Here is a 23,211-nt window from a genome sequence, read left to right on the forward strand (position 1 = left end):
GTCGCGAGGGAAAAGGAAAAAAGTAAGGCTTCTTTTGGAAGTCGAATTGCGAAAAAAATAGGAAAACGAGAGAGATCCAACTTTTAGTTTTTAATTTCTGAACTTCCGCGAAATGGATCGCGTTTAACAGAACGATATGTTATTCCCGATTCTTGGTCCAGTATATCTTTTCGTATTTACCTTCGAACTTTTTTTAATCACCCGCTGCTGACTCTGCGACGTAAACAAAACGTCAGCAGACAAATATCATGCAGTAAAGTTACGTGAGTTAGGTTGATTTTACCGCATTTATTTTATTTGCAGTTAGTAAATAATAATATCATAGCAATGATGCGAATGAATAAATTTAAAGATCGGATTGTATACAAATGCGTCTATACATAACGTGGGATCGCAATTGCTATTTTTTTTATATTTTTTTATCAGCAAACGATTATTCATTCAATAATAATTACTTTTGATAAAATGTGTGTCAAGATAAAATTATTTTCATTTATAATAAATTTGTAGAACGTGCTCCAGAGAGAGATTACTGATTTTTGTAGTGAGAGTATTCCGTATTACACAGCTGTGTCCAATTAAAAACTCGGGATATCATGTTGACTTTAATTAATTGTAATTTATATTAATTTTTACTAATTAAATCAACTCTGTTTGGTAACGGTGCTGATTCATTTCCATCACAAGTTTAATGTATCAATTAAATTCTTCTATAAACGCGCGCCAGCGAGTAATAATCATTCTACTTTTAATAAAATTGTAATTTTTAATTGATTCCCACACACATATTCTCCTCTTCACTCTTACATGTTATTAAACATAATTAACTCGCTCGAACATTTGATAAAAGATTGTGAAGAAAGATTGGATAAAACATTGTGGAGATTATGCGATCCTGTGTTCGTTTTGTCCTTCTGTCAGAGAACGATTATTACGTTCGATCACTTGTTGCTCTAAAAACGTGTCGTCGCGAAGTTGATTCGAGAGTTCGCGTATTATCAACCGCGTACATCGACGTTCTCGCCCTATCTCGGGACTTGCTCGGGTACTGCTTGAGGAAACTATCGATTATGACCGACGATGGCAGCTTTATATTTTGTCCGGAGCTTTACCGACTATAAGCAGTCCGTAGTCAGAATCATCCTAGTTTACCGACAGACGAGCGTTTCCGGTTGTACGCTATACTAAATCGAACTTTAATAATAATAATAACAATATTAATAATAATAATGATTCATAATTACACCGACAGTGACAGAAATAAATACATCCAAGTCTCAAGAGTTATTTTTTAGCTACGCCAATCTTTCAATTTCTGCTTTTCTATAACTATAATTATAAAATTTTATTAAAATAATCAAGGCAAAGTCGCAAATGTCTCTATTAAAGATAATCAATTTTTTTTCGGTCAATATAACTCGCTTAATATAATTTCAAAATAATAAGGGAAGGAACGTATATCCCCGGTATATAAAATTAATTATAATCATTAATTACAAGATTGCTGATATCTGGGAGACAACGCGTATGCGTGATAGCAAGCGATCTTGTCTGTTAATTCAAATTACATTACTAAACCGTTTAGAGAATAGCTGACCGTACGATTTTCGAAGCAACGCGAGCGCTCTTTACTTAATTAAATCCTCGGGGAGGGGTACGGCATCAGTACACGCTCGTATATCTATTTATAAAAGCAACATTTAAAACAATCTGCCTAATTATATTGCTGCCCGTCGTCTCGTCCGAGATCGATCATTATCAAACGCGATAATTCCAGATCTACCGAACCATCCTCTCACTTATTCAATTTCTCAAATTTAAGGTCGATCCTTTTTTGTTAACAAAAAATGTTTAAAAAGATCAGTGTTTGACAAATAAATTTTCGAAATTTTACTATTCAATATACTTTGCAATTATAAAGATGATTACCTAAATCCATTTAAAATTAAAAAGCTATCAAAGTTTACTCTTAAAATGAAATGAAAAATAAAATGTGTACTATTTCGTGCAGCCAGTTTGGCAAAAGTTTTTCGCTTTTTCGTTGAATGTTTATGCCAACCGGTTCCTCGAAACTTTAATCCCGACCTATCCACTTCAAATAGGTCATCAAGGAATCTGCGGGTAAAAAATGGCCTAGTAGGTCTAGGACGTTACTACGTGTGTATGTGTTAGAGGTACATACAGTCTCGTCGAGCACACCGTTACAACACAAAAACGCTTGTTCAATGGAAACCTACATATGTTTCAAGCTCGTTCATCGTAAAAGCGGACATAACTGGGTCTTAGATAGGAAGCTTTTGACTTATATTGCGATAGTCGAACCGATTCCCCGGAACGCCATAACTCGGTAACAAACCATGCGTAATTCCTTGGTGGTGAAAGAGAGAAATCGCATGCCAGAAAAGCAGAAACGGGAAGAATAACGGCATGAAGAAACGAAAGGAACGCGCGTATCTCTTACAGGAATACATGTACCAATTTTGGATATCAAACTTGAATTTACTTCTCTTTCATCCGAGAAAAAAAATTTTCCAATAAATCGAACAAACTAAAATTTTTTCATCGATCCGGCATCCAATTATGTCTACTTATATCATAGATATTTCTACTTGAAACAGCAAAATGCGCAAGGATTTTAGCTTTCGCTATTTTATTCCTTTTCTCATGACACAATTAGTACGGAAATAATCGCACGTTAACGATTTGCTCAATATTACCGTTATTTGCATTCAATTTTGAAAATAGCATTAACATTCTAAACTTTGTTATCGATCAGTAGATATCATATACGCATCTAATTGAAATTCATGGCACTTTAAAATTGAATTTACGCTCGATAATAATTTAAATTTACAGCTACATAAATGTTATTTAAGTTAATATTAAAAGATCGTTATAGTAAAACTATAATAATATCGTTTATTAAAATAGATAGATATTTACGTGCCACAAATTATTCTAGAAATAAATTAAAACTTCACTCATTTCATCTTTGTCGCGAAAGCGACATAATTTTCATACACTTTTATTTGAATTTTCGCGCGTAATATTAGAAAAAAAATTCCATTTTACGTGAAATAATTAAAATTCCATTTAGTACAGCGGACACTTTCGGATACGACATGATTCTATAATTACGTTATCATTACCTTTATGTTATAATTCTTCTTCTATTATAATTCTGACATAAGTTTCTCATAATAAGTTCTCTAAAAGTTCTCTAGAAAACTTTATCATATTCTTTTTATATTCCGACATAAAAATTTAATTTCTTTTTATTAAAAAACATACATATTTTTTACTAATATTTTTTTGAAGAAGATTAATGTTAACAATTAGTGGTATAGACTTTTTTACGAATAAATTGTATGATAAAGTTTGCAGAAAATTTTTCCGATTCCGGTGAAATATTTCCACTGGCTTGTAACAAATAACAGAGAAGGCAAGAGCAGGAGGGAAAGAGGTCGACAGAGAAGTGTTACAACGCTCGGTTTCCGTCTCGGCACAGAAGAACGCATTTCTCTCTCCTGATATCGACCGGATCCTTCAACAAGAGAGAACAACCCTTCTCGTTCCGTTTCTGATTGTTAATCATCGATCTCGTACCTGTGATAGTAATGTGGAGTATGCTAATGGAGGCGAACCACAAACAAACGGAAAGAGCATGTCTTATCAAAATGTTCGCCGCTCGCGAAGCTGAATTCGACGAATACTTTTAGCGGATGAGGATTTAAAAATAGAAGCGTCCGTGTTTTTTTTCTTTTATCGCTTAATGTTTCGATGAGTGCTCGTTAGATGATGTGCGAATAAACATCAAGTTATTCAGATCGCGCATATTGAAATTTTTCGAGACAGGTCGTCGTCAATCTTCGCTTCTTCGCTTCTTTCACGATAAATTTATGCGAAAAAAATCCTATTCTCATCTACATTTATAATACATTCATATCGTGTTCCATCGTGTAGTAAACGATAAATGAGTTCGGATACGCATTTGTATGTAATCGCTGAAACCACTCGCAAGTTTGATTAATTTGATCGACGATACACGATATAGTTCATTAATAAAATCGAGCAGCATAAAAAATTGTTTTTCATTAATAAAATCAGCAACATAAGAAATTGCATTTATCGTTTTTAATTTTTTTACGTTGAACACGATCGCGGTCTTTAAATTACTCTATGACATTACAATTTTGACTTTGACTAAAGTTGCAAAAAGGAGCTATTTTAATGTATTTTATGAAATTTTATAATATGTAATGTGTTGCAATATTTAAAGTCGAAATAATTACTCTCTTTCTTGTATTTTTTTGTTCAATTATGTAATTAAGAGTTACATTAAATATATCGATAATAAAAGTATTTGTCCAATCTTGGGAGCTTCTCCATCATGATAAAATAATACGTAGTATTCATAAATATATCTGTACCTATAAATTGAGAACGTCGAACAATATAAACGTCGTGTATTGAAAAACAACTCCAATTATAATCGCGCTGTGCTACAACTTCTCAAAGTTTCACGATCGGCGATAGAAATGTAAGATGAGAAAATACGAGAGACACAGAAAACGCTCACTAATCATCTCACGATCGATTAACTGTAGATATTTAATTATAGATATTGTTTACAATACTTTTAAAACGTGATATCGATCGACGGAATTCTCCCCGTCAAATTACATACATACGCAGGTTTCTAAGGGGAAATAACTCGCACGCGAGAGCATATGTATGTATATACATCTTCATATACGCGTATGTATATGTATATATTATATATGGTACCCCTGTCATTCGCAATTGCGGTAGGTCGCAGTCGTATCAGTCGCGTCGCTTTATAGAGAACACTCTTTCCCTTTCCCCTTCGATCGCCTCCGCGCGCCCTTAATCAGAGTAAGACGCGATGAGGGGCGAAAAAAAAAAATATAGGGAGAAACAATTTATTTCCATCGTCTTGTTTTCTCGCCGCGAGATATAATGTTATATTTACGCTGATCCGGAGCATCTTGCGTGCTTCTAAGCACGACGCGTGAACTTTTATCACATCTTATATAGATGGGATGTTTTTACGATGTAGACGAGAGTAAATAATATACAGCGCCGGAAATTTATTTTAACCAAGGAAAGGAGAGAGAGAGAGAGAGAGAGAGAGAGGGATCCATCCTTATAAACACAATAATAGAGAAAAGAATGGGCGGGCGATGGGCGTTACGTAAAACTTTATATCGACGATATAATAATTTATCGTCTCCATCTATCTATCTACGGGGCTATGCACGATGACGGCGCAAGGGTTACAAAGGTGACGTTTATTTTTAACGCAAATTGCGTTAACCGCTTTACGCGGAAGCAAAGGGCTTTATCCGGAACCATGGATCCCTTCGAGATAATAAGGAGGTAGGCTACCGTAAAGCAGAATTAATCGCGACACGCGAGAATGGCGTTTTGTGTCTTATCAGGTGGTCAGTCGACTTCCACAAGTCGCCACAAAATTGTATCCTGTATATCGGATTAAACGTTCTCGATGTCTTTTTTTTTTTGCAATATGTAAATTTTAAATTAGAGCTTCTCTTATGATTTATAAATAATTATATTTCCGATAATAAAATATTATTATCGGAAAAATTAATGAAAAAAATGAAAGTCACGCAACCAACATCCTGTAGCAAGAATACTTTTATCTCCATTAAATTAAACTCGCTACGTAAAAGTCTCATCTATTTCAAAATTACGTGCTAATTAGATGCTTAATTAACTAACTTAATAGAGGAAGTCTTACAATTTAAGACACATAAGAGAACAATGGAAGTATAAGAGTTTTTGAGTCGTTTACTTCGCGTAAAGAGACAAGTCTCACTCAGTAAATAAAATTGTAGACGCCAGAAAAGGGTTTTAAAATATGTATATAAATCATATAAAATACACAGAAAAAGAAAGAGAGGGAGAATTAAATCGAATAACAAATATAGTGTTTGTATTTCCAATTGGCGCAATTTTTTGATATTGTTAACTTTGTAGATAAAACAAATTGAAATAATAAAATTGTATTTCCCAAATTTGCATATCTTTTACATAAAATTAATTTGCATATAATGTTCTCTACTTTATATTCTCGCATAATAGATATATTCCTAAACGATTTTAAATTGCACTTGATAAGGAATTATTAGTTGCACTTTTTTGAGGAAAATTATCAGTTTGAAACTAAAATACAAAATTCTCTGTAAATTTCTAGTTTATCACTCTATTATATAACGACACAATAAAGTATAAGCTTAAACCTTCCCTTTATCGCGACATTTCGCTCCGTGTTACACAATGTAACTATGAAAATAATTAAAAATGATGTGCGTCCGACGCGCTTATATCAAGCGTATATATTGTCGTCCATGACGTAAAAAAAAAAAAACCTTTATAAAAGCAAATATAACCTGTAGTCAATATTTTCATTCTAAAAAAATCCATCGCGAATTAGTTGAAAGATTTTATTGTTGCGCGAGACATAAGCGAATTTTGGTATATTCTGTATTCGTGATTGCGCGATTCCACGATATGGCCCGCATACGAATGTTCATTTTATTCAGGTATAGAGATGTCAGCCTTGTTTTCCTTTCCTTTATCTTTTTTTCTTTTTCTTACGATATGGTAATGTAATTTCGCGGAGAAGAACCCACTATACAAATCAGCTATAATTTACGCTGACAAGCACAAGATGCTTTCGAATGCCTCTCCGGATATAATATATATTTATGCGATCCGGAAGGGAAAATTTATATATGTATATTTTTAACCTCACACAGCAAACACGGTCTGATTTCTACATTCAATATTGCAGATATGACGTATATAGTTTCGGGAATATATTACATTGTAACAATACAAAATTGTCATTTTATTACTACTTCCCTTCTTCATATATTTTTTTTTTTCTTTTTATTAGGGCTCTTTGCATTCATATCGCACGGCGATATAACATGGCGTTATAAACATCGACGTCTTGCAACGTCGAGACATCGTGCGCGAATAAAACGCATATTTGAACTACCGGATATTTGAAATTCCGGATTCGGACGGATCGATTCGGAGCCATTTGCGTAAATCGCATAAATAGCGAAAGAAGCGCGAGAGCGCTCTTTCTTTTTTATATCTCGAGACACAAAACGAGACGAGACGGAATCTCGTCCGTATTCAGCTGCGCACGTGGCTGCTCGATAAAATCGCAATTATCCCAAGAACGCGGCACGTGTTAAATAGCGCTAAATGCACTTTTTTTCCTTCTTTCACCTATCCATTCTATTACCCAATTATCTATTAAACTTTTTAACACTAGGTGCGCCGCGTAAACGCGTCGAAATAATCCGAAACCGAAGAAAGAGTCGAATTTTGCATTGCTAAATATATCGACCGAAATTAATTTTTCGTCGCAATGCTAATTAGATCGATTCGCATACGTTATTGTATATACATTTTCAAGATCTGTTTGTTTTAAAATATGCGACAAACATTAGGTTTTACATGAGTAATTCGAATGAATACAATTTATATACGTTTATGATCTCATTATGCTTTCAAAACTTCTAAACTATCTTTTGTAAATTCTCGACATAATTATAATCAAAATTTTATATAGGTATATAAATTTTATAAAATACATATAAAAAGAAAGAGGAAAAGAATTAAATTAATTAACACACTTTTTTTTATTCCTAATTAGCGTAATTCTTTGATATTATTTTTATTAAAAAACAGGTAATGATAAAACTATAAATTTTTCAAATAAAGTATATCGCATATTTTTTATTTAAAAATAACTTGAACACACACAAAAAATATGTTTTTCAATTTATTCTTGTACACTGAAAAAAAAGATTATTTAATTCAACTAATATTTAGTTGAATACGTTCAAATAAATCATTTATTTGAAAGTAAATAATATTGATTTGATATGACAAATATTTATTTGATATAAGAAAATCCTTTTCAAAGCAAATAAATATTTATTTGTTTCAAATAAAAATTTATTTGTTTCAAATAAATGATTTATTTGAACGTATTCAACTAAATATTAGTTGAATTAAATAATCTTTTTTTTCAGTGTAGCCAACTTCTAAATAATTATAAATCGTATTTAATAATTTTGAGAAATTAGTAGTTCAAAACTATATTTTATCTAGTTTATCCTCTATTGTAGTGATACGATAAAGTACACATTAAAGCAACAATTTATTTTTAATTTAACAGGCACGTGCGCTCTCTCTATCTCTTTCTCTCTTGCTGTTTTTCTTAAGGTAAGATTTAGTGTAGCTTATAGAAAATTAACACAGGTGTGTGTGCATAAACATACAGGAGAAACCAAGAGGAAGCGAAACTTTGATGAAACAATAGACGTCTGCTTCAGAAATTAGAGTCGATACACGTATTGTTGCCCTTGTAATCGTATTATCAGTAGAGTATTCATCAATAGAACTTCGAAATTCGTACTTCTTATTGATACGAGACATCATCGAGAAGAGCGTTCAATATAAATCAATAATGAAAACTCTCTTCAAAATACGTGGCAACAAAGAGGATAGCTAGGATCAACTACACGAGAAACAATTCTCGCGACAATTTGAATCCTTTATACAACAATACGCACTACACAACAGGCAGAATTAAATCCGATAGTGTAAAAGCCTTTCTACAAAATACACACAATCTCGACAAATAGTTTAGAGTTTCTCGTTTAAACTACACAAAAAAATTCTACACTATAGAAATTGTGGGATATCTAGGAATTTTTTTTTATTTCGAGTTTTCAAACTCTTTTAAAGTGCTTTTTTCTTTATTTCAAATGTTTCCTATGAATAGTGAATATTTTTAAATAAAAACTTGAAACTTTTAAAATAATTTTCTCAATTTTGACTTGAACTAATTTCTTTTCATTTAAAAACTGTCTCTAGGTACGAAATATGTCAGAATTCAATATTTTGCCCAGTTAAATTGTAAATTAGGAAAATAATATTTTCTGATTAATGTAAAAGTAAAATTAGTTCTTTTATTTGTTCTCTTTAATGTCTTATTTAATTACTTTCACTACCAGCTGCCCAAATTAAGCGACACTTAAACTGCTTGACTGAAAGAATTTTTTTCAAGTTAATTTTTAATTTCGAGCATCTCTCTGGATAGAAAAGAGCTAAAACGTAGCGACATATTTTCATGAGAAATGTTTCATAATTTTCCCGGAGAAAATCAATTTATCAACTTTCTATGAAAAGCGTAATACTCTAGCATTTCGCGGCAATCTATTGTGACTTCGATCGCGAAATATCATTTCGCTCTGTCGCATAGAATTTACGTTTCATTTAGATAATGGACCAATCGTAAAAATTACTTGTACTCGAAGAATTAAATTTTCGCGATATTTTAAGCGAGAGAAAAGTATTTTTAACCAGTTTATGAAAAAAAATAGTGAATAATGTTTGCAATGAACAATGTTACACAATTAGAAGCCGTATTCGAATAGGCGCGCCGCTGGAGATAAATTTAACCAACGCGCGACTTTTTAACCAACCGACTAGGCGGGTTTCATGAAGTTTATCACCGAGTCTTTCACAGACAAATTTATTGGGTAAACGTGGCGGCCAGATAATCCTCGAAACAGTCGCGAGTTCGCAGGTGGTGCGAAACAATTTTATGACGCATCTTTGACGATCAGTCGACAACGCACGTGTCATATTTGTGAATTTTTTAAATCGACCATCGTGATCAAAGTGATCTATTGAAAAATTGAAAGCGAGCAGAATTATTTAAAGAATAGATCCATACATTAGTCCAGGCAACAGGGAGAAAAAAGAAGGTCTACTTGGAATTAAGTCGGGAAGTTTTGAAAATTGGTGAAGCTGTAGATTTTTGTAACTCTAACAACATACTAAATTTGCAACCTCGACATTTTTCCGCCGGCGCCGCTAGCTTGTTAAAATGGCGGCAAAAACCTGTTTTTTCAAAATATCTCGGCTCTCATGCATTCTAGCGCAAAAATAGTTATTATGAAAAAGAAAAAGAATAAAATTTGCTACAATTAAGGTTGTATACATTTTTTTCGTACAATCAATAGTTTCAGTGAAATAGCCCTAAGAAAGTAAGATATTTTTTTTTGTACCCAGAAAAAGTGCATTTTTTCGTACTCATTTGATTTATTATCAGTTTTTTTATCAGGTGGTACTGTTTTTACTTTCTGCATTGTGTTTATCATTTTGTAATATTATTTGAACATAATGCCGCAATAAACTCATTTCCACGTCACCCTTTGAGATAGAATATATGGCGCGTTTAAAAAAAAAATGTTTTTCTCGAAAAAGAGTATGTGTTTCCCATTGCCTCATCTACATTTGTAGTTGGTTCCTCTCCACCAATTATTGGTGGCTTAGACAGTTTTTTCATGCAGGATATGTGATATTTATCCTGTGCTGCAACCAGATCAAAAGTAAACTTGACGCGTTATGCAAATACAGAAGAAAATTATAGCGATCCTATTCCATCAACATCAGGAGTACTCAATTGAAAACAATAGTCACGTTACTGTGGAGTAGGCCTACAGGGGACACTACATAAAAAAAAACGCGCCATATACTCTACCTCAAAGGGTGGTGTGGAAATGAATTATTACGGCATTATGTTCAAATAATATTACAAAATGATAAACACAATGCAGAAAGTAAAAACAGTACCACCTGATAAAAAAACTGATAATGAATCAAATGAGTATGAAAAAATGCACTTTTTCTAGATACGAAAGAAAATACTTCACTTTCCTAAGGCTGTTTCACTGAAACTATTGATTGTACGAAAAAATTGTATACGACCTTAATTGTAGCAAATTTTATTCTCTTTCTTTTTCATAATAACTATTTTTGCGCTAGAATGCATGAGAGCCGAGATATTTTGAAAAAACAGGTTATTGCCGCCATTTTAACAAGCTAACGGCGCCGGCGGAAAAATGTCGAGGTTGCAAATTTAGTATGTTGTTAGGATCACAAAATTATACAGCTTCACCAATTTTCAAAACTTCCCGACTTAATTCCATTTAAAACTCCCCATTACCTGGACTATATCCCAATTTAAGTTTTGAGAGAAAAAAAATAACAGTATAGGAAAGAAATTTGATTCGCATCACGTCTCGAAAGCGACCGAATCTCTCTTCTACCTTTTCGATAATCTCACGAGAGATCAAAAACAAAATGTGTCGTATGTGTGTATATGTGTGTTTTATCCCCGTCGCGAATAGAGAGAGACTATAAAATATTTTAATCTTTGCACATGTGAGCTTTTATGACTGGTCGATACCACATGGTATCGAAGTAAAATTGAAACGCCTGCTAAATTATATACGAAAATTCGTATATGTCTGAAGATAAATGTCGCGATTGAATCGCATTTAAAAATTCCTACAGATAATCGAATACAATTAACACGAATAAGATATGCTATACATTACGTGGCATCTAAAAATATATATAAAAATAAAAAATAAATAAATAATGCAACATGTGATAATAAAATTATGATACAAGTTTTAATCAAAATCGATATTAATATTTTCCAAACAATCACCCGCAATTTGATCTGATAAATACTCTGAAACTTTCGTAACATATATGTAATAATTTTTCAGAAGAAGAATCTAATCAGATGTGATTTATTAGAAATCGTATCGCGCAGATGCTGTTCTCTCTCTATATCTCTCTCGCCCTTTCCTCGGATTTACGTCGAAAGTAGAGTTTTCACCGTGATCGGAAATTAATTGGAGCCTTAGGTTACCAGGAATCTATATATCTCGGATAATTCCGATCAATATCAATATTCTCTGATAGTTAACGGGCGATAAATCAATTAGCGAACGATAATACGCGGAACGTTTAACCTCGGCTGGAAACAACACGAGTTACCACTCAATCGTCGGAAGAGAGCAAGTAGCACGTAAAGAGAACCCCGACCGGAGAAAGCGGCCAGCCCCCCAAGCAGGTACCGGCAAGGAAATTGCAATCGTTCTCTCTCGTGCGGAAGGAAGCTTAACAAACCGCTGCGACTGAAGGGATGATAAGTTAACGCGAACGATTCAAATACACGTGTATGTCGTACATTCAATTATGCACTCGGCTAAATAAAATAAATCAATGCCGCGCGTTACTCTCTCCCGCTCTCTCTCTCTCTTTATTCTATTATTTCGATATATTATTTATATTATATTTTATTTTTATTATTTATATATTATTTCATTATATTTTACCGCGTTAAATATCATTAGTATATAATATATATTAATAATATATAGTGTAGGAATTAAGAAATTATTATATGGTTGTCGGATGTGCTTGCGTTCTCGTCATGTATGTTTTTGAGTCGAGTCAAGTTTATTTCTGTCGTATCATTGTATCTCTTATTGTCTGTATGTATTGTCCTGTTTGCGAACGAGACGGGATGCCGTTGTTATTGCGAGCGAAAGTCAAAAGAAAAACACGTGCCGTTCAACGTGGTATCATTTGATTGGGCCACGTAGGGCGATAACCGAAATATTCGTCGCTCGGGGAACCGAAAAGCCGAAAAGTAGGCCGAATTCCGCGAAAGAGAAAAGAACTAAGCTCTCTCACGGATAGAGTCCCGTCGAAGATTTTCTCGCGTTGATATAAATATATATAAATTTAGAGTGAATAAACGAAACTAAAGTAGAACTCTCCTATCAATTATTTCCAATTAACATAATATTAATCTCCGTAACCCGCGATCCTATAATAGTATATATTAATAAATCAGATAAAAAAATAATAAATAATAATAAATAATAATAATAAATAATAATAAATAATAATAGCTTCGAATAGTTTTACGGATCAATTCGGTCAAACGTAAATCATTGCAGCGTAAAGTATTCGCAAAAAGATTAGATTAGCCGCGTTTTCGGACCACAGCAACATAATCATTGCTTTTTTTTCAACGATCGATATAACGTGTATAAATCATCTTTCATGCGATAACATCGCGCGGGTAGGATCTGGCTTTACGCCAGAGTTCTCTCCTCGCAATACATATGGTACGCAAAGGGACGATTAGATCTCCCCTATGCAGTCGCATATGCGCTAAGTAGTTCAAACGTGATAACTGAGAAAACATTAGGCAAATTGGGTTAAATGGTAATTATGCGAACAGAGATCGCTTCGAGAGTTTTGATATATATTTTTCGCATCGCCAGAGAGAGTCTCGATCTAAAATTCTAATTCTAATTTGATGTAATAACAACACGATCGATTGTTCCGTCCAGTGTTGTGTATATTTTGTTTCGATCTCCTGCGTGTGTTATTCTCTCACTTCTGCTCTCTCTCTCGCGAAGCGGTAATTAAGGCCGTCGATGTGTATAGCAGATGTTAATGTATCGTGAAATAACAGAAATGCATGACAACGCATTTATGCTTGATAACAAGTTTCGATTGTTTGTCAACATGATAAAAGCATGACACATACTTCACGCTCCTTTAATTACGTAAACTAAACGGCTCGCATGGCAGAACGATTATCTATTCGCGTATAGGTTTACACAAGTACACGGAATATATGCATAACCGTGGAAATATAAAACAGTGTTTCGAGCACAGTCGTTGCAAACAGCCAGATTATATGTTATATGTCACTAACGATAAACAGTTCCGTAGAATCATCTCTCTCTTTCTCTCTCTCTGTGAGTCGAAACTGGGTCATAAAATAATCATTCAACGTGCAACATTTTCATCTCCTTCGGATGAAAGAAGCAAAAATTATGAATCAATAAATGTCAAAATACTCTTATACTCTTCGTATAGAAAATTCTTTTACATTTCAGAAACAGACGTACGCTAGAGTGGCGTTTCGAATTTTCAACCTCTTTCTCGAGAAACAAAAATTTACATTTAAATTTTATATATATATTTTTTATATATAATTTTATATTATTATAATATATATATATATAATATATATAAAATATATATTATGTGTATATATTTTATGTATATTTTTATACATAATTTTATATATAAATATATGTATATTTGGCTTTTGTAATTTTGAAAATTAAGTTAGAAGAATAACACTATCGAGAAGCGCAAACTTCCCTGTTCTTAATATCCAACATTTTCCTAATATTTCCTTTCTCCATTGTTAGAACTCATTAAAATAATGTTGTATTAAAGAACAAAAGTAAAAGTAAAGCCGGCGTCACACGATGTACGTTTTTTTGTATGATTAGCTTGTATGCTAGCTTGTATCCTGTACGTTGCTTGGTTTGCTGCATATAGAGCGTTGTATAAACACGTCACACGAAGTTGGTTTGCTGTATGGAGTGTTGGATGAAGAGGTCAGACGAAAGAAAACGTCAAACGTCAATCATAGCTGGTTGATAGGTTTTGATAATTAAATTAAATATTTTAAAAGAGATTGATATGGAGGAACAACAGCTCCTGTATATAGTAAATGAAATTTTGCGACGACGGAGATTGGCTGCATTCGTGCTATTACTTCATCGCGAAATAAATACAAGAAATCGTAGAAACTATTTGTTCTTTATTCCACATTTTTATTAAAATATTAATATTCTGTCAAACGATTTTGACATATCATATCAACAGTGAAGATTGCATTGAATGAAACATTTCCGAAACGCTGATTGGTGCATGTAAGGAAACGTACAGCTAATTATACAGAAAAACCTACATCGTGTGACGCCGACATAATACGCGCGGGAAGTTAATGGCAATTTTACGGAACTTAGATTCCTGCCCCGAGTCCCTACGTCAGATATCGCGCGGACGTACTTTAATTGCAATAACTCACCTACAGTAACGTCCGTTTGCTCTATCATCCGAAAGAGGAGATAAATTTACCTCGGAGTGCACTTCCGTCTAATGCAAGCGTCGCGTCGTCCAGAGAGAACAGGGCGATTATTTGTGCACATTTTATATTACTCGTCCAACAAAGGACATGCGTGTGCAAAACAAGAGCGACACGAAATTCTGCTTTGCAGACAGACGCAACTCGCGCGTAAAATTGTCTTCAAAAATTCGCGGCACAATATATCGTCAAGAGAGTCGATCGAGTATATTTTGCAATTGCAGCACGAGAAATTTCCGGTACAATAAAAACGCGCGCATTTCCTGCGCGATCGTAATTGAATCGTGTTTTTGCTCCTGAGAAGTTTACCTCCCTTTTTTAGATATTGCTGTAATATTCGACTGCTTTACGATTTGCGAACGTTAAATCAGCTTAATTTAAGCTTCGAACAACTTTGTCGAAATTATGAGCTATCATCGATATTGCGGCGTCGATTGAATCGTCTTCGATTCTACGAATCAATGTTCTAAAGTAGTTTTCGATGCGAGTATCGTAAATTTCCGAGAATATGTACGAACGAAGCAAATATTACACTTTGATGTAACCATCTAACGCTATAACATTCTAACGCTTTCCAAATATTTCACTATCAAAATGCTGTCTGCAAATAAAAATTAAAAAGCCAATTAGATAAATAAATAAATATTTTTTTATGTACCTACATATAAAACAATTTCAAATATGAACCCCCTTAAATTCCCATTGAAATAAATGTCGCACTGAAAGCTTTTTCAGGGATCCTTATATCGGACAGTAGAAATGTCAAGACAGTTTCTCCCCCTTTGATATGCAATAGATTGTAAAAAAAATTCCTATATAAGACTGCCGCTTCTTTTTAATCACAAATGCGAAAAATGTAGACAATTTTGTTTATCAGCGATCTCATTTACTGCGGAATTTCACAATCTCATTTACCGCGAAATACGTACATCGGAATTACACGTCTGTCACGTAGAAATATAATTTCCTCTAACAAAAAAGGATATGTAAAAAAAAAATTCCAATCGGAAATAGTGTAAATTGGCTTCATTCGAGCGAGTATTTCTCACAAATAAAGTTCCTCGATCCGATTTCAAATCGGAGGTAAATATTGTGAAAAGTCCATCCTAATTGCGAAATGCTTTCCGAAAGTCTTTAATCGTTTTATAAAAAAAAATCTGTGTTTTATCTCAACTTTTAAATATACGAATTGAAATAATAATAGATAAATATCTAATAATGTAATTATATAAACAAATTTTTTTTAAATAATAAAATTACTGTATATCATATATATCGAAAAATTATATTATTTTATATTTTAAAACAGACAAGACCTCTGTTGTATAATATTTGATTCATTTGAAAAGCGCTTATATTAGTAAAATCGTTTCATGCTGAGCGAGATTTATTTTTTTAGCGCGCACAATTATTTAATTTAAAAGGTGCAATCTGGAATGATTAAATTATACCGTCTTGAAAAGAGACTAAATTAACTTGTTATTCTCATCGTTGTTACATCAAGAGCGTTTTCTTAATTGTAAACATAATCAGCTTGTCCTATTTTTCCTTTCAATTTCTCTTCTGTATTGGTTTAAACGCGAGAGACACTGTATTAGATAGATTGATTACTCTCCGCGAGATGAAACAAACAAGCGTAAGAAAGTGACAGATTTGTTGTGATGCGGGAAATTCGTGGGTGTGAAATTTATCATACTTGTCTCTGGAATGCAAGCCCCGCGAGAATAGGTGTACTTTAATCCGAGAGGGCTGTAGAAGAAGAAGATAATCGAACGGTAGACGGTGCTATATACATTTACCCCTAGCTTCGCAGACGTAATCACGATTCGCGGAAGCAGAAAATCGACTCTTATACGACTTAACAGTGTTTTCGGACGTTTGACGAAATTTTAAGTCAAATCGTTAGCTAGTCCTTCTCATAGAATAGTGTAATTTATAATGTACGATGTACTTTTATTATTTAATTTAAAAATAAAAAAAACAACGTGCGTGCAAAAGCAAGTTAAATAGTACAAATTAAATAATATATTAAAAGAGATGAGAGATAATAAATATCTATCGCATAATGATAAAAATGTGACGAGATGAATTATTAACTAGGCTGTGTGTTATATTTGATCTTCCATTATTATTACTAAATTTTTTATTCGAATTTACAAAGAGCAGTAAAACATAATATCTATAATAATTGCTATGTCTAGAGGAGTCTACATTTTAATATATGTACTTCCTTTTTAGTATCTCAATCTCGTCAGTTATATTTTGTTGAGTGGATCTTAACTTCAGCTAAGGATGCTTTGTTCTCTCTTATGCAATGAGCGCTTATCTTTTCTCTCTCTATTAAACTCTCACTCTTTCATGGAACTCTACTTATTCAAAACATAATATTTTAGTAAAATTTCTGTTTCCTTTTATTTATATATACTTGACTATAAAAAAGAGATTTATTATTTTGTAATGCATTATATTAAAAATTTTAGTTTTTGATTTAGCGATGTTGTATTATTTTTCACGACTCATATGTATAATTAACAATATCTTTACTTGAAGAACAAAGTGTTGCTCTGATAAAAGAGACGCGGGAATTTTTTAATCGGAGAAATTATAGATAAAGTGAGATAATGGCTTTTGTGTCTCTAGAGATACAACTGAGAATGTTAACTCTGAAAAAAATCTTGCTAGAAATGCAAAGTTTATATAATATTTAAATTTTCAATACTTTTTTCAATAATACACTTATCTCGTAATGGTACATGTAATATTTTTCCGAATATTACGAAAAAATCATGTAAAGCACTCGTGAGAAACTAGATTTCTCGGATACAAGAGAAATTGAGTTGTCGCAATTTTCAACGATCTCGAAATAAGCGGGAGAATCAATTTTGAGAAAACGCGCGACGAAAGAGCACTTTAGATAAGTGTGTATAACCGTTCGTGCCAAATAATACACAATACACAATCGTGTTTATTGTAAACTCCACAATACGCTTGCGTTGATTGAAGACGAGCGGAAAAAGTATCGACGATAATCGTGAAATGTCAATAAAAAAATATATGCGTAGGCACACGCAAATGTGTATTATATATACGAACTATGCAAGTACTTTATGCAAGTTGAATTCATTCGAGTTTCGAGGATCGACTGACACGAAATACAAACACAATACACGTGTGTATATATATGACATTACCTGAACGAAAATATTTCAGCAATGCGCTTAACTATCGGAATAATATATTCACAACCGTGTTTCGTACATAAATTATCATTATTATTTTACGGCACATTTAATAGGAATATACGTTTAATATTCTGTCTGGTTTGTTGATTAAATGAATACTTCTGACATTCTAATATTTCATATATGATTATAATAAAATTCCGATCCAACAATTGTTCTTCCGATGTGTTTATTTATAAGACGCGCTTATTTATGTGGTAATATCGCTGTAATTCTCTCTCTTTCTCTCCCTCCCTCTCACTCACTCTGCTATTTCACATTTAACCATCTCATGCCTGCGATATATGTCCCGTATAATTATATGTAAAGTAATATGGCCCGATCAATAATTAATTTATCGCTTTCGACAATTTTCCAACAACGACCTGCGAAAAAAAACCTCGAAAATCATCCTGCATGAAAAATTAGGAAGTTATGTTCAACGTTCGATATTTTATATTCCCGCCGGATCACAAAGAGGAAGCGGAGTGATGAGACACTTACATGTATGAAATTGTATCGTCGGAAGAAGAAGGAGCGTCGCAACTCACGGAAGAATTAATCTTGAAGAAACGAGATTTATCATAACATTTAACAGACAGATCAACAGATGTTCTCCGCGTCGTGGAAGGGACATAAATTTTACTCGACGATACAAACTACCCAGCTTATAGTCTCTGAAAGATCAATTTTTTTTCTATCTACAGGTATATTTCTTTCGCTCTAGGATGTAAAAATGGAAAAAAGAAACGCTCCATCACCCTACGTGAGGAGACATTTCCTCAGCATCTTTCACCACGTGCAAGTGAAAAATTTGCAAATTTTCAATCATATGCATGCAAGCGTGCACAGATACCCAGCCAGCGTTACGCATACATATACAAGGCGTGCATTACAATATTGAATTTCATCGGTCGTCGTCATCAGCATCTCTCGTCCTACGAATCTCGCGACTGGGATAATTTTCTACTCACAGACTCTGCGATAAGAAGCGCGACAGTGCCAGCTTGCCGATACGATTGTTCTTCAGGCCGTCCAACATAGCCGACGCCGCGATCTCCATTTTCTACGGAAGCTTCTAAGAAGAGGAAGACGAGGAAGATTCGTGATGCGTTCTGCGAATTTTCTCCGACTTGTTAATCGTTCGCAGAACAGAGACCTGTCTCTTTCTTTTTCTTTATCCCCCGATGGCGACTCGCCCCTTGCCGATCAGCTGGCGGTTCATCGATACATCATGTCTCATGATCCGGTGATCCTTTTACAGCTTCCTCGACTTCTCTCGCTCACTCGTCTCTGCTTGAGTGCAGCTTTTTTTTCTTCGTCGCGCGAGGAGAAGAAAACACTTTGCGATCACGACGGGAGGCGCGAATACGTGAATACCCGAGGTCGTTTCGATGGATCGATTCGATGTTCCTGGTTGATGCAGGTAATTCACCTCTCCTTCGACCTACCGACCCGATACGCGGTATCGGTATTACATCGAGCGGCTAAGCTTTTACCGGTTCGAAGCTTTTTACCTCTCTCAGTCTTCAGGAAAGAGAGTTATGCTCTTCCGATTTCTTTCCGTTACGTACAGACTGTTTTTATACCGGCTTCTATTGATCGGGTACACTTACGTTAGTTTCTCTTGTGTCTTTCTCTTTTGCTTTTTTTATTTATTCATTGTTCTTTCTTTAGATGTTTATTCTCTCGGTGTAGCAGAAGTGTCTACTCGAAAGGAGATAAGGAGGACGTCTTTCCGAAAGAAATATCATCAACAGACGCGCTACAAGGCGGAAGTTCGACTCGATGGAGAGAGAGAGGAAGTTTCGGGTGAAAGAGGGGGTGAAAGAGAGAGAGAGAAGTTCAGTTATTCTATTTAACCCAATTTCCAAGTGGCTGGCTGGCTCGCTCGTTATGTTTCATTGAATGGCGGTCGTTAAAATTATCACACAATTGCGGTGGCTCTTTCACGTTATCCTAGATAGATATTACACGAGTGTGTCTCGTTAATGGCGCGTGTAAAAAATATGACACATATATATGTATATGTATTACGTGCGTTGACTCGCGATTATCGAACCGTGTTCTGCACCCCCTGACACCCCCTGGAAGTGCACGAGTTTTGAGTAACCGGAAAAAATCAACGTGTGCGAAATAATCAACAACAAACAACGTCGACGTCAAACGATAACAACAACTGATGGGTCGCGATGGGCGACGCAACAACGGGGACTCGACTGTCACATTATATCGTACGAATGATCCCACGACGAATGAATCCGACTCTTCATCGAGCTTCTTCTATTCTTCAGGTACGAAGGCACGCGCGCACACACACACACACACGCACGCACGCACTGTCGAGGAAAGCTTTGGGGAAAAGTCTCGGCGAAACGAAATGCGCACGAGAAAGGCACCGTAAAAATCTCTCTATCCCTTTCCTCTCGTCCGTTCCTTCTTCCCTTTTTTCGCGCGACTCGATTTTCCCTGGTTGACTTCCTCTTTCTTGTCTAGCGCGCGCGCGATATCTAACACGATGATACCGGGGGAAAGTGAAAGAGGCGAGACTCGGCTTACATGCTCCGACGCGATGGAAAGAACGGAAACACGAGGTAGACGAACGAGGTTTCCGGATCGCGATCTACGATCTCCTTCTCTCTTTCTCTCCTCCGAACAATGTAGTAGTCGTGGTGGCACGAACCGATAGATCCGCTCCGACCGCTCGAGGATCATTCGAGCGGGATCCTCGACGAGAGATCTCGATCCCCTTCGAGGATCAGATCAGATCGCGAGCTTTCTTTATTAAGAGCGGGGCCGTTTCAAAGAAGTTGGAAGAGCGCGGATGGACGGATCCCGTCCGGGCTTTGTTCGCGCGTATAAGAGGATAATCGTGCATCTGTGAGAGATACAGAGGAGAGAGAGAAGAGACGACAAAACACACAATCGGAGAGAGAGAGAAGAGGTCGGTCGAGGCCTCCGTTCGCCAAAACGCGGACCGCTACTCTGATCGACGGTGTGACCTACTCGCACTGCTCTCAGCTGCTACCAACCCCCCAAAGTCGTACCCGCCATCCCTACTCCCTATGATGCCGCTCCTACCCGTGGCTTCATCCCCTACGTGGAGCAGTCGGTAGATTCCTAGCCGGATCTTCTCGGCCGCTTTCCCCACCCCGTTTCACCATCTCTCACCCCCTCTGACCGAACCGTTCCTCCTCCTTCACCCTCGAAACCCCCACCACCGACTGTTAACCACTTCCATACCGCCGCTCTCTCACCCTCCTGCCCCTCTTCGTCCTTCGACCAAACTACCTCGCACATACTCTCTCTGTCTCTCTCTCTCTCTTGCTCGCTCTGAAAACTCCCGGTTTTACCGTAAAACCGTTACCGATTTTCTCCGACGGGGTACAGCAGGGCGATTTCCGCCTTTCGAGACTTTATCGAATCTTCCCCTCGACCAGGGGGATCAGTGCAAAGTGTTTGCCGCGCAAAAAGTCACTGGTGCGCGGCAAACACGTCGTCGATGCGTGCTTCTCCTCGCGCGTGTCATGCGTGATTACATATATGTATGTATATACATATACGTATACATATATCTACGCGCGTGTCATTAACGTGAACGGAATCTTATCGATTGTTGTGCCGACAGAGACATCCACGAACGCGAGCTTGTGAAACTGTACAGATATAACAATAGCGTAATATATCCAAACAACAAAGTTTTCGCGTAGATATCTGGCGAGATTGAAAATTTACGAAGTAATTTGGATCTTGGAAAAGACACGAATATATCTTAATTTCTTGATAAAGTCATGGAAATGTATTGCAACGAGAAAAGAAGCTGTTACGGTAAAATTAGTACAATAATAAAGAAGAAGTAGTCGATTATAATCTGAAAGTGCCTCGTGTTTTACAAGATAAACAAGCGAAAAGATGCAGCTTAAGAGCAAAATCGAAAGATCTTTATAATATTAATATATATTGATATATTTTATATATAATAAAATATAATATATATAATATATAAATATAATATATTATAATATATTCAAATATAATATATATTAATATATAATATGAATATTAATAGATTAATATATAAGAGCGAAATAAAATACGGAAAACTTGTTAAACAGTTTCTTATTTTTTAAATTAGTTATAATATTAAAATGTTTCTGTATCAGCCTTTAGAGAAGGAACGCGTCCACGAATAGGTAACTTTCTTGTCCCGGAGATAATTCATCTGGCGTCCTCAAGCTTTTAACGTAGCGCATGTTTCTCTCTTTCTCTCTTTTCCTCGAGAGAAATAAGGAGCGATATTACCGCGGCAAATGCACCGAAAAGTTTCGCTCAAGTCGTCCCTTCACGTTCGCGACTGGTAGACCTTGATTTCCCTTCTACGCCGCGATATATAGAATATTTCTCAGGTCCTCCGACAATTTATCGCAAGTCAGGCATCTAACCTGGGAGAAATTGTGAAAGTTCCGCGCCGATAAAATCGGCGACCTAAGGAAACGGATGGTCGATCGATTAAGCGAAACGTAAAACGTGACGAACATTTCGAATCCGTGTCTAGTCTCTGTTTTGTGCCTTCTGTAACCGATTAGGGCGCATCTGGCATCGCAAAACAGTATCGCGAGAGACAAACGTCAGAACGCGATACAATACGAGCAGTTATGACCTTTCCTATTCGCTCGCGTCCCACGCAAGTTCGCATGTATCATTATAAAATGTGTGCGATTGTATAATACGTCAAATAAATGGTATAAAGTGAACTAAGATGTACCAAAATCATCGGATGTCCTTTTGACGGTATTTTCGGTAAGGAAAAATCGTCTCCAAATTAGACGGAGAATCTGGTATTAAAAGGACATCCAGCCCTTTGAAGATGCTCTGTATAATAATGCTAGAGAAAATTAATCCTTTTCATTTAAATCATAGAAAATAGAAATAAAGTGTTTCAAATAATAAAGTTACTATAATATTTACACATAATATCAATTTAAGACACTTTATATAGATTGATGTAAATCTTTTTGCCAGTGTGAATAAAAAGAATAAAAAAAAACAACCTTTAAAAACCTAGTTAGACCGTATATAGGATAGATG

At 35.2% G+C, this 23,211-nt stretch overlaps 1 protein-coding gene across 5 annotated transcripts in view; it reads right to left on the reverse strand.

Moving 5' to 3' along the window:
- Syt7 (Synaptotagmin 7) overlaps positions 1-23,211 on the reverse strand; it is a 175,693-nt gene that overhangs the window by 53,246 nt on the left and 99,236 nt on the right. For 2 of the 5 annotated variants that reach the window (XM_083050346.1, XM_083050345.1), the window contains exon 1: positions 19,098-21,136. The exons of the other annotated variants lie outside the window; for them this stretch is intronic. In XM_083050346.1, the coding sequence (XP_082906472.1) occupies positions 19,098-19,186 (89 nt within the window). In that variant the 5' untranslated portion in view covers positions 19,187-21,136. Of the gene's footprint in view, positions 1-19,097; positions 21,137-23,211 lie in introns of those variants that run through there. 5 annotated transcript variants of the gene reach the window in all.

Source organism: Prenolepis imparis, unplaced genomic scaffold (assembly GCF_030444845.1).
Source record: "Prenolepis imparis isolate NDT839.2.m4 unplaced genomic scaffold, iyPreImpa1.0 SCAF_11, whole genome shotgun sequence".
Lineage (NCBI taxonomy): Eukaryota > Metazoa > Arthropoda > Insecta > Hymenoptera > Formicidae > Prenolepis > Prenolepis imparis.